This window comes from Elephas maximus, chromosome 27, assembly GCF_024166365.1.
Source record: "Elephas maximus indicus isolate mEleMax1 chromosome 27, mEleMax1 primary haplotype, whole genome shotgun sequence".
Lineage (NCBI taxonomy): Eukaryota > Metazoa > Chordata > Mammalia > Proboscidea > Elephantidae > Elephas > Elephas maximus.
Window position 1 is genome coordinate 3,617,744 of NC_064845.1, and position 13,255 is coordinate 3,630,998.

Below are 13,255 nucleotides of genomic sequence, written 5' to 3' on the forward strand. Positions count from 1 at the left end.
GTAGAGGAGGGAAATAGTTTCGCATCTTCCTGATATCAGCATATATGTACTTTAAGAAAAGCAGATTTGAGAAAATACAAGGAAGACCAAAGAAGAACTGATGGCTTTGAATCATGGTGTTGGTGAAGGATACGTGGACTGCCAGAAGAATGAACAAATCCGTGTCAGAAGAAGTATAACCAGAATGCTCCTTAGGGGTAAGGATGGTGAGACTTTGTCTCAAATACTTTGAACGTGTTGTCAGGAAGGATCAGTCCCTGGAGAAGGACATCATGCTTGGTAAAGTTGAGTGTCAATGAAAAAGAGAAAGACCCTTAACAAGATGGACTGACACAGTGGCTGTAACAACGGGCTCAAGCATAACAATGATTGTGAGGATGGCGCAGGACCAGGCGGTGTTTTGTTCTGTTGTAGAGGGTCACTGTGAGTTACAACCCACTGGATGGCACCTAACAACAATATGACAACACCTTTGAAATAGACTTTCACAGTTCCTCAGGCTTCCCAGCTTCTCCAAACTGGTACACAAAATGAGGCTCAGATGTTCTTCATCAGTGATTTGGCTTCAGGACAGTCCCTTCTTCTGGACAGATCACTTGGTGGGAAGGGAAGGGAAGGGGTAGGTTTCGATGGCCTCAGGAGGCTTCTGGCAGCATCACGGTGCTTGTGAAACTCGCATCTTCCTCCGCTGGATTCGGAGCAGCCTGTCATTAAGGGCCCAAAGAGCCTCGAGCTTCAGGCGGCAGGGGCTCTTTCTCTCTTCTTCCAGTTTCTAGATAAATTCTATTCCTTTGCCACCCCTCAGTCTCTGCACTTGAATTCATGAGACACTAGACTCGGTGTGCCTAGATCCCAGCATGGGTGCTTGGTGACCGATGAATACATGGTTTCTGAGGTTCTTAATCCTTAATTCTGAGTATTTGGCTTTGCCTCTGATGAAAATAATCACAACCATAATTTTGGGTGGGAGGCATATGTGATGAGAGCAAGCACACACACACAGGAAATGGAAGGAAACAGGAAACACAAAATAGAAAGCATCCCCTAATAAGACAGAAGGAAAACCAAGTTATTTTACTCATAGCAACTAATGCATAGCCACAAACCTCTTCCAAAAATTCAGGTCGGGCATAAAGAAATCTAACATTCAGTTATGTTTATTTTCAAAAGGAGCACTTAAATAACCTGATAAAAATATTTAAAGGTAAATAAAAGCATATCAGATAAATAAAAAAAATGCCAAGGCGGAAGTATTACAGTGAAACGTGTGAGAGCCGGAACTCAATGGGACTGCCTTGTTTTTCCAGGTCTCACAAGTTTTCCGCCTTTGACAGGGTGCAGTCTTACCACTTTTCTATTGCTCTCTGTTAGTGGAAAATATTTGTGTTTTCCTTCTCTGACAGGTTTCCACCTTACACAAGTTCCGGTTTTCACAGGTTTTACTGCACAATAGTGGAAATCAGGACAAAAGTGTTCAACAAGACAGGATATGACTTTATTTGGATCTGGCTATGAATCACAATGAAGATATCCTTGTTATGCCCTCTGTCACACTGAGTAACATGATGCTGAAGTATGAACAACAACAGGGGAATGAAGAGAACGGAGTGCTGAGAAAAAAGGGCTTCTGTCTCAAGCTTCCTGGAAGCGACTTTGAGAAGGATTAGGGATTTTTATGTGTTTTTCCTCTAGTTTTTGTTTTTAATTCATTTCTCTTTCTGTTGCCTGGCACTTTGGAGGCAATCTTTGCCCCCATTCATTAACTACGATTTTTAAAATACTTGCTATGTGCCAGGGGTTGCGCTGTGTTAGCTGATGTGGGAATAGCCGCATAAATTAGGCCCTGACTGTGTCTTCAAGGAGCTTATTAAAGTCTAGGCAGTTTGAGAAATGGCGTAAAAGTTCAGAGAAAATGAGTGATCGTCACAGGACTGGCGGAGGAAGAAATGTTTCCATTAGGTCTTGGTAGATTTAGGATTGGAACAGATAGAGTGGGAAGGAAGGATATTCCTGATTGAGGAAACAGCAAGAAGCAAGGGCACTAAAAATGGGCAGAGAAAACAGCATTAGGACTTTGCACAGAGAACAGGATGCGGAAGGGAGAGGGGTGAGAAATACGGTAATGGGCGGGTCACCCCACCTCCTCTCCTCTTCTCTTTGGGCAGAAGGTCAAGGATTTTTACATTTTCAAAATAATGACACCAGGGTTCCATGTGGGGCCCCAAAGCAGAGTATTAGCAGAGACTGTAGGATAGCCCTTTCCTTGGAGCCCAACAGCATTGATTTCCGCTCAGTCATGGCTGCAGGAAATGTGGTTTACTTTTCCATTTAAGTGATTTTCAGTGAGAGATTTCTTAAGAGCAAATAGTGCTTGGCAGCAAGGATAAAACTCCAGGAAATAATAGAATATGTTATCTTAGAAGTATGTTGTTTTTCTTTAGTTGAAAGGTGCTGGGTAGAAGCCACGCATTAATGCGTGTCATTTATATTTGATAACCTTGAAGAGAACATTGGACCTGATACTGAAGTCTTAATAACTCTTTAATGAACCTACCTTTGCAGGCATTGGAGAACCTCTCTGAACTGTACGCATCAAAGAGATATACGCCAGGTAGCATTCAACTGCAGTCAGGCAGAAACAGGGAGAAGTAGATGCTAGGAGTGTGAACTCCTCAGTGACAACCCACGTGACTCGCCGCCTCTGTTTTCCACTGAACACCTGGGTAACTTTCAGTATGACAAGACCTCAAAATGTTAGCGTGTGCTATGAATATCCAAAGGCGCTACGTTGTTGTTGTTGTTAGTGGTTGTCAAGTCCATTCTGACTCATGGTGACCCCATGTGTGCACAGTAGAATTGCTCCATAGAGTTTTCAAGACTATGAAACATCACCAGGCCTGTCTTTTGAGGTGCTCCTGGGTAGGTCTGAACCACCAACCTTTCAGCTTGTAGTTGAGCACTTAAATATTTGGACTACCCAGGGATTCCATCTACCAAGCCTATTTCACCATGGAAAATCACCTTTCCTCAAATCTATAGAACCTGCTTCTGAAATTATTTTAGGAAGCTTTATCTTTTAGCATCTTGAACTTTTGCCTTATTGTATTATCCATCATTGCCACTTGGAATTGTCTTCCAAACAAGGTCTCTTTAGCTACTTGAACACGACTATCATGTTCCCAAGTCTTCTCCAGGCCACCATTCACACCTCATTTAAACATTCTTCATCGGCAGGATCTTCTCCTTCCCCTGGCTATGCTCCAGTTTGACTTAATTTCACTTCAAATTCGGTGCATAGAAGTAACATGGTTTTCTCAAGATGGCCTGATCCACAAAGAATAGAAGCAAGTATTTGCCTCTGTTGAACTGAGCATTACGTTGTTTTTATTTTATTTTTTGTGCTCCAGTAGAAAAGTAGCAGTTAAATTACTGACATGAAAAATTAGCAATCCTATTAGACAGGCCACTAAGTTCCAGATATTGCTTTTTAAGAAGGATACATACCAAGGCCCAAAGGAGAAGCCTAACTGAAACATAAAAAAGGTGAACCTATGTGTGTCTGAGAAGAACTGCGCTCCACAGGGGTTTCAGTGTCCAGAATTTTGGAAGACCACCAGCGTTTTCTTCCAAGACACCTCTGAGTGGACTCGAATCTCCAACCTTTCAGTTAGCAGCCCAGAGCACTAACCATTTACACCACCCAGGGACTCCCTCCTGTGGGTACTCCCTTAATAAGCCACTTGCACAAGAATCCATGTCCCATCTTCTGCTTCTAGGCAATCTTATCAAAGACAAAACCACCATTATTTTCTCTAGTGGTTGTCACTTGCACATTTATGAAAGTGAATGACTCTTTGGACTGTGCAATGACTAAGGGAACTTGAAAATTTAGGCAATGAAATCCAGCAATTTTGCTAAATACCTGTTTAGAAAACATGACTCCATTTGATGTGCCATGTCTTCTAAATGGATTACAATTAAAAAACATGTAGTCAATTTAAAAACAGCTTTGGAAATGTGGGATCTGCCGCTTTGGAAATGTGGAATCTGGCTGTAAATAGAAGATAGAGTTCTCTGAAAAACCTACTTAATTGATGGAGTGGACCCATGTCATAAGCTAGTTCCACCAGTAGTGCATGTTAACTTGCTCAAGTCTTTGACATTTCAGTGATACACAGATTACCACAAGGAAATTCAATGCTTTCCTGTAAAGAGTCGCTATAGGTGGTTAATTCAATGCACAGATGGACTGTCATAGACAGAGTGCATTTAACTGATGTACAGGGAAGATAAGTCCCCTCACTCCCTAATTCCTAGATCATGGCCTAAGGCTGGCAACGGTTGATCTGCTTCGTGAAGAAAGAAAGTTCATCTAACCAAGTACAAGAGGCAGCTCAGAAATCTTCCAGTCCAAGGCATCGTTGACTTAAAGGCTGAGGCATTCTAGAATTTGGGCTGGCAGGCATACCTGACTGCCTATTTCTCTCGTATCTCCATCAAGAGTTGGGCTGATTATCTTTGGCTGGCAGAGGTGACCAAATGTGCTGGGAAGAGACAGTCTAAAGAGGTGATCACAAATGGCAGCAAGGTCTGGGAGGCAAGATTAGATGAGCCAGAAGCACGCTCACAGTGTCTGCCACAAGCCCCGGGATCTGGGAGCCAGGTCGGTAGGGCAGGAACAGTTTCAGGTGTCCAGTCCAAGGGCAAAGTTGGCAATAAGGAATGAGTTATAGAGTCATGGAGCTAAGGAAATTGGAAACAGGAGGGCAGTGAATGAGGCTGGGGTCCTGGTCTGTTATTATTGGTCACTGGCCTTGTAGTGAATGTGGGCCCTTTCTAGCTGTAAGACACAAGGTCAGGCTCCAGAGGCAGTCAGGTAAGGCACACCTGGTAGGCCTTGTAAATCCACCTCTGAGTGGCCATACCCACTAAGACATCCCAGACAGTGAGGATGCCACATTCATTCCACTTTTAAAGAAACATCCATCAGCTGGAAAGTGTACGAATGGGATGTGGGATTTCTCAGCCATCATATAGCCTTTTGTTCTTGGCTGAAAAGAAAAAAAAAAAGAGAAGAAACAGCTTTAATAACTTTTCTAAAATGTCATTCTAAGGGGATAACAACAGGTGCCTTCTGCCAGAATCTAGAATATAAAGATGATCTGTGGCTTGAAGGAAACGAAGGTTCAGGTTATGTGTGTGGAGACAGGAGGCTGTGTGACCTTCAAATTCAATATGTTTCCTCCAAGATCTAGGTTTGAAGGGTGAAGAAAAGGAAAGAGGGAGGATTATTCTGATCCATTATCACAGATTTAAAAAGCTCTATGCATTGTTCTGGAGTCTCTGTGTGGTGCACGGCTGCAAACCGAAAGGTTAGCGGTTACGGATCACTCAGAGGCCCCTCGGACGGAAGCCCTCGCAACCTACCTCTGAAAAACCAGCCACCGAAAATCCTACGGAGCACAGTTCTACTCTGGCACACGTGGGGTCACTATGAGTCAGAACTGACTTGGCAACTCATTTTTTTATGTATCGTTTCAGGATGTTAACACGCTTATAAGCGCCTTCCCTCACCTCTATGTCTCTTTCTTTCCCTATGTCCTTCCTTACGTCCTTTCTCTTTCCCCCTTTCCATTCTGTATACTATTGCCTCTCTAATCCCTTTTTTCTCTCCTAGGAGTCTAGGTTTATTCTGTTTTTATCTTTGAAAAGAGCAAGGTGATTTGTTGACTGTGTTTTCTATCTTCTTTTTTAAGATATAAAAGCAGCTATAGTATAAATTTAATTCTGATAAGAGAAAAGCACAAGGCACCTTTTTCTGTGATATTCAGAATGCAGTCTTTTCAAATTTGTCGCCGTACTTGAGGTGTTTCTAGAATCCTCTTTGGGGCAATAACTGTGAAATTCCTCAGAATCTCAGGAGGGCCTTGTGTGTATGCTCGTTTCCATTACTTGTCCTTAAAAACACATTCTGTTTGTCTCCTCACATGGGTCACAATGAGATTTAAAATAGAGGCTTGTCATCACCCATTTAAGGTGTATGACTAGCACTTCCTTGAAAAGGCCTGGTGGAAATCTGTGTGGAAATTGAAAGTGACGCATCGGATTTAGAAGCGAAGCAGACACAAAAATGAAGTTGGAGGCCAAGTGGCCAAAGCACTCTGGGCGTGGATCGTGGTGAGCTCCACCTGTGCTGAGAATGAAAGCCAGGCATCACTTCCAGATGAAGAAGTGATGCTGAAAGGTGGGAGCTCCGAGACTTGCCAGAGTCTACCAAACACGAAAAGGTTCAGCAATCCAGAGACCATTCTAAGCCCTGGGACAGACTGGTTCATTGACCCCATACTTCACTCCTCCCCGTATCCACACCCTTTGCAGTCTCTGCCATGAATCATGGTGTGTGCTTCTCCCCCCTCGATTTTGGGCTTGGCTACAAGACTTACTGTTGCTAGTGGAATACCAGCAGACGTGGTGGTGTGCCACCTCCAACCCAAGGCCTTCAGAAGCTTTGCATGTTTCCACTTATCCTGGCCATCAGAAGAACATGGCCTGGCTAGCCCACTGGTCAAGGGAAAAGTAAGAGATACATGGAACAGAGAGAAGGTGCACTAACTGGGTCTAGCTGATCTGAAGATGGCTGAGCGAGAGTAAATGGTGGCTGTTCTCAATGCTGGAGTTTGGGGAGAGTTTGCTATGCAGCATTACTGTGGCAAGCCTTGACTGATTCAAGCAGTATTACTAAATGTTGCCCGTTTGAAGGAAGACCATGAATAACAATCATTAGACAATGACAGTGTGGATAGATAACAGTACTCTAAAGATGGGAGTCCCTGGTAGTGCTAACAGTTAATGCAGTCAGCTACTAACCAGAAGGCTAGAGGTTAGAGTTCACCCAGAGGTGCCTTAGTGGAAAGAAAGAGGTGCCTACTTTGGAAAAATCAGCATTGAAAACCCTGTAGATCACTGTTCTACTATGACACATAATGGGTCACCCAGAGCTGAGGTCAACTGGATGGCAACTGATGATTCTAAAGACCATGATGGGGCTCATGTGTTTGTTCTTAAGAAGGGCTGACATTGCTCCTCATTTCAAGTATCCCACTCCTTAGAATGGGCCTTGGGGAAGGATGAGGGGAACTGCAGAACTCTGCCTTCCTGGACATATTATAAACCACCGACATGTCCAAGTTCAATGATGACAGATATTGACACTGGCCTCTTTGGGAAGCAACACACACTGCAAACTTCATTTCACAGAATATTAGGCAATTAGAGTTAGAGAAGGTCTAAGCCTAACAGAAGTCAAACTAGTAGCTACTCTCGAGGCAACCCATTCAATTACAAGTCAAGTGCATCTGTTAATAGTTAGGTTCTTATTGAAATGTGCCTCTTACTTTTCACTTCTTGTTTCCAGCCTTTCTCCGGAAAGGCACATAAAACGAGTCTCTTGGTTCTTCCACCACAGTATTTTAAAACTCAGCTGCAAATCCTAAGTCTTTTCCACACCAAACTCTCAGAGTTTCCTCACAATTTTATTTTCACATAAAAAACCCACTGCTGTTGAGTCGATTCTGACTCATAGAGTCATAGGGTTTCCAAGGCCGTAAATCTCTACAAAAGCAGACTGCCACATCTTTCTCCTACAGAGCGGCAGGTGGCTTCAAACCTCCAACCTTTCGGTTAGCAGTCGATCGCTAATCACTGTGCTACCAGGGCTCCTTTCACCTATTACTTGCCATTCTGACTACCCTCTTCTAGAATGGCTCTTGTTTGTCCATGTCCCTGATACAGCATGAAATGCAGAAGTAGAGACAACCCCTAAGGTGTACATGAAGCATTGCTGTATAAATGAGGGACTAAACACTCACTGTTATCTGGATGTTATGTTTTCAAATATTTCTATTAGTTTTTTTTTTCCCTGCTAAACTAATTTGGTTTACTTTCTGAGTATCTTTCTGTACCTCAGGAGTGTTTTCTCCATTATTAACAATAATACCAGTCCCAGTGTGCTCCCAAGTACCTTCTAGATGCCAGCTACTTCCCTCTGCTAGTTCATTAATCCATGGAAAATCCCAGGGGTGGCGTTATCATCTCAGAGAAAGTAAGTCGTTGGCACCAAGTACAGCTGCATGGGGCTCAAATCCAGGTGGTCAGACCTCGGGCTCATGGTCTTTCTACCATCTTCACTTCCTCGTCTCATTTTATCTGGGAGGGGACAGGGCTAATGATGTCACTGGGATAGACTGGAGCAAAGATGGGTCAGTGTTCCCCCCATGCTGTGCACCAAACAGGAAGGTACTTCTTTGCCTATTTTGAACGAAAGTGGCTTCTTACCACATGGCATTACAAAGTCCTTATAACTGGCATCGGAGCTAAGATGGAAGGGAGTCAACAGGGGCCAGTCTTGTGACCTTCAACCAAGGTTGTTTTCCTCCTGTTACAGTGGGCACTCTTGTAGCCATGGAGCCCTGGTGGTGCAGTGGTTAAAAGCTGGGCTGCTAACCAAAAGGCTGGCAGTTCGAATCCACCAGCTGCTCCTTGGAAACCCTATGGGGCAGTTCTACTCAGAATCGACTTGATGGCAAAGGGCTTGACGGGCGGGCTTGTTGATGCCCTGCCCTGATACCTCTCCTGGGTGTGGTAGGCAGAAAATGGTCCCCAAACATGTCTGCATTCTAACCCCTGGCCACTGCTCTGTTATGTCACAAAGGGGTTTATGGTTGCACATGGAAGTAAGGTTGCTAATCAGCTGTCCTTGAGATGGCGAGATTATCCTGGATCATCCGGGTGGGTCCATGTAAGCACAGGGACCTTATAAGTGAAAGAGGGAGGCAGGAGAGTCAGAACTAAAGACGTGGGAGTGTGAGAAGGGATCAATCGGCCACTGCTGGCTTTGAAGATGGAAGAGGGTCACAAGCCAAGGAATGCAGGCAAACTCTAGAAGCTGAAAAAAGGAAAAAAAAGAATTCTCCCCTAGAGCCTCCAGAGAGGAACACAGCCCTATGGACACCTTGATTTTAGCCCAGGGAGACCCATCTGGGGCTCTGACCTCCAGAACTGTAAGATAATAAATTTGCTGAGAGGCGCCAGAAGGTGAGGTTAAAAGATGGGTCATCTTTTTGTCTAGGGCTACCCTGGGCCCTACTTTCCAGCCTGGGGAGCCAGGGCTGTTGATCCGCATGGTATTCTTCCCCTGAAGCACTCATCGCAAAGGCCAAATGCTGGAGCCTCCAGGGTGCACGTGAGCAGGAGCCACGGCTTAGGCCCCGCATCAGGGGCCAAAGGGTGGGGATGGCCTCTCTCCCACACCCGTGTCTGTGTCTGTGTCTGTGTTGCTCTCCCTTCGTGTTCTTCCAGGCTTTGCAGGAATTTGATTGGCTTCCTATCTGGGGTATCAGGACCACCTGAAGAAAATGGTCCATGGCTGGGTCAGCCTTGGCTTCTTGTGATTTTCAGCTTCATTTTCTTTTCTTAACTTCAGGCTTCTGCCCTCGACTGCTCCAAGCAGAAGGGTACCCCCTAACCCTTCTTGAGAGCAAACACGAGCCTGTCTCCTTCCACTTTTTCTTCTGTTCCATAGTGATTGTTTTGTCAGTTTACTGAGATGTGCCATTGTTTGAAACAACTGGTGGAAAGGCATCGTTGTGAGTTCTCTCAAATTTCCTTTATGGTTTCTGCCATCTGTTAGGTCACTGGGTTTCTGACATGGGAGAGGCAGAAGACAGTGAACTGTGGAATCTCTGTGCCCATGGCTCTGAATGGCCCATATTTACCTTCTAGCTGGGACATTTTATAGGTCATTGTCTCCATCTGGGTACAGCCTCTAAGACTCCCAAGCCACCACCTTTTCTCGGATCTACCATGACTGAGTCATTTTTCTGGGCCAGAGCTGTTACGGAGGCTGAGTCACATTTCCTGCCTAGTTCAGTGCTGCTCTAAGGACTTCTAGCCCCAGAAGCATCTCTGCCCACACCTGCCTGTTTGGGTCATTCACCTGTCACTTACCAAGCAATGGATTCCCTCCCCAGGCTACCCCAGACAGACAGACACCACATGCGCTGCAGCGGATCCTGTGATGGGTTCAGGCGAACGGAAGCACTCACTCCCCCACTGCCCACAGAGTCCTCCCTGCCAAGTGCCCTTGGCCAAAAGGAGCTTCTTTGTCAAGATGATGCCCTGTTCCTCCCAGGAGCTGCTCACATGCAATGATGACTTGCAGGCATACAAAGATCCAGCCCCTCGGCTCACTGCAAGATAAATCGAAAGGCTTAGAGCTCTCTGTGGGATTGACTGAAGTCTTCATTACAAATCTGCCACAACCTGATTTCTCCCGCTGCTCAGTCCTGTTTCCCTTATCTTTTCACAAATATCGTTCCCCAAAGCACTCCCCAGTTAACATCCTATACGTAAATCTCCAAAGCTCAGCCTTGCAGGGAACTGGGCCTGTGGTATACCATTCTCACTCAGCTTCTCAGAAGGCACTGGGACCTGGAGGAAGGGGTGGGGAAGGCCTTACCCACAATCATGTGGTTGCAGACGTCGCAGAAAGTGGGCTTCTTGAAGATGTGTTCCTGAAAGGCATGGGCCTTGCCGCTGCCTGGGTGCAGCCCAGCCCTGGTGGGCGTGGATGTCAGGCTTCCCGGAGCAGGCAGTGGGCTGGAGCTGGGGCTGACCTCACCCCGCGCGTCTGCGGGCAGCTTCACGTCACTGTTGGTTCTCTGGAAGAAGTTGTCGGCACTTTTGCTCCGTAAACTCTTGGTCTTGAAAGAAAGTGATCGTTTTAGTTTCTGGAGCTGCAATGCAATGACAGAACAGTCTCTCTTACGATCGATTGTGCAGACTCACGCTGTGGGGTGAGGCTTGCTCCATGCACTGCACCGTTCCCACGGACACCCTCAGCCCTTATCCCTGGGTGGATGATGCCAGTGCCTAGTGAAGAGGGAATAAACGCCCCCTGAGCCAGGTTAGCAAAAACAGGTCTCGTTTGCCCTTTCACCTGCCTCTGCCCCCTCCCCCCACCTCCTTAAGCACCCATCGATGTGCTGATAAAATGCCTCACGACAGTGGGTTTTTGACACCCTTTGACTTTAGAATTTGAATCACTACAAGTATTAAGTGTATGAACTCATGGGCTCAAAGGCTGGGTCTATAATGCTGGGGTCTCAGCTGGCCTTTCTTATGGCCATTTAGTGGCCACTTCTCTTTGCACATAGGAGCCCTGGTGGTGGCGCAGTGGTTAAGAGCTTGGCTGCTAACCAAAGGTGAACAGTTCGAATCCACCAGCCACTCCTTAGAAACTTATGGGGCAGCTCTACCCTGTCCTATAGGGTTGCTATGAGTTGGAATTGACTCAATGGCAATGGGTTCTCTTTGCACATAGCACAGCAAAAAAAGCCATTGTTTGACTTAAAATCTCTCTGGTTAAGCTATCCAGAAAACACAAACCAGAAACTCCCAGGTCTGTTTGGGTTTGAAGCAAATCGATAACGTGTGCACGTGCTTGATTTTAGAGAGTACACAGTTGGCCCACCCCCCCATTGTTTATGGCCATGGCAGCTAGATCGGTCCTCTTTTGCCTTTAGGACTTATGAAGAGGCTTTATAATGGGTTTGGAAAAGAATCAGCTTTTAGCTTGGACACGAAAGGTCTGGTTTGGGCCCAGGCTACACCTGCTATTCAATCTTCACATTGGAGCCAGAGAGATCATTCACAAATGTGATCAGGTGAGCTGCTTGTTCAAAATCCTTCAAGTAACTCCCTTTTTTCTCTTAGGTTTAAAGATAAAGTTCCTTCTCCCGGGCCCTGAGGACTGGCAGATTCTGGCCCCTGATGACATCTGCAGCCCAAACTTACATCACTGTGCACCTGCCTCGTCCCTCCCAGCCACAGGGGTCTTACCAAAGTTGCTCTTATTTGCTGTGTTTCCTTTAGTCACCAGTGTTTTGTACATGGTTTACTTCTGCCCAGATAAATGAAATGAGCTACTTACTAGCTGAATGACCTGCAGCAGGTTGCCTCATCTTTAAGGTGGTTTCCATTTGTAATTGAGAATCTATGGGATTTTTGCCTGATGCCCTGAAATTTGTCCATGGACCAAAGCCGCAGACAAATAGGTGCTAAGTAATCTTTTATAATAAAGTCCTCAACTGATTGTTTTCAGACACCCTGAGAGGACATATAAGATTAGTAGATCTGTCCTCATCAAGCCTAGCCCCTCAAATTCTAGCTCAGAAGACCTGGAAAATGTGGTGTCATTAGCGCTTGGGGTAGAGTGCAAAGTACCACCCTTCTCTACCCTCCTCTTCCCCTTTGCAATGAGCTTTGTCAAATCCTCCCATCAAAGGTAGAGTCTATTGGCCCACTCCTTGAATTTGAGCTGGTTTTGAGTATTTGGCCAACAGAAGATGTCAGAATCAACCTCGAGCCAATTCCAAACCCAGGATTCAAGAGGTCTCACATGCTTCTGCCCTCCCTCTTGATAATCTGCCAAGATTCCACGTGAACGAACCTAAGTTAGCCTGAAGGATGATGAGAGACATGTGGCCCAGCCATCCCCCCATCACTCCAGCCAGACCCCAAAAGCAGGGCCGCCCTGTTGACTGCACATATACAGCAGTCCAGCTGAGACTCCAACTGTCCAGCTGAGTTCAGCTCAACTTTCCAACTCACAGAGCCATCAACTAAAGAGATGACTGGTATTTTTAGGGTTTTCAACGGCTGATCTTTCAGAAGTAGATCACCAGGCCTTTCTACCTTGGTGCCTCCAGGCTCCAACCTCCAACCTTTTAATTAGCAGCCAAGTGCTTAATTGTCTGCACTATCCAGGGACTCCTTCTTGTATGTGGTAGAATTGTACTTCTTTGTCTAATTAAAATTGGCTGTGGCCATGTGACACCAACTCTCCACTTCAGGGAGCTATACACTGAAGAGGCCTTGTAGGGCCCTCTGGGGAAGCTCTGTGAGGACCAGAAACGGGGCATCATTAGCCAGACAAGCAGCCAGAAACAGAGAAGGCCAGAAACAGTGGGTCAGCTAAGACTCTTGACTCTTTGTCTCTGCCCTATAGCCCAAAGCCACCAGAGGAGGTAGGGCCACCAAAGAGAGAGGAGGAGGGTAGTTGTCCCTTGAAGTTTTTTGCTACTGTCCCATAACCTAACACATACAAACTGATGCCGGGTGCGGAGGGTGAGTCATGAATCATTGAGAAGACAGCATTGATTTTGTCAAGGACCCCCCATCTCCAGCAAAGCTAAGT

At 45.8% G+C, this 13,255-nt stretch overlaps 1 protein-coding gene across 3 annotated transcripts in view; it reads right to left on the reverse strand.

Moving 5' to 3' along the window:
• Positions 1-13,255, reverse strand: part of STAC (SH3 and cysteine rich domain) — a 135,245-nt gene that overhangs the window by 83,578 nt on the left and 38,412 nt on the right. For 2 of the 3 annotated variants that reach the window (XM_049870907.1, XM_049870909.1), the window contains exon 2: positions 10,517-10,793. In XM_049870907.1, coding sequence (XP_049726864.1) covers positions 10,517-10,793 — 277 coding nt within the window. The remainder of the gene's footprint in view (positions 1-10,516; positions 10,794-13,255) is intronic. The other variant, XM_049870908.1, reaches the window with a different exon arrangement.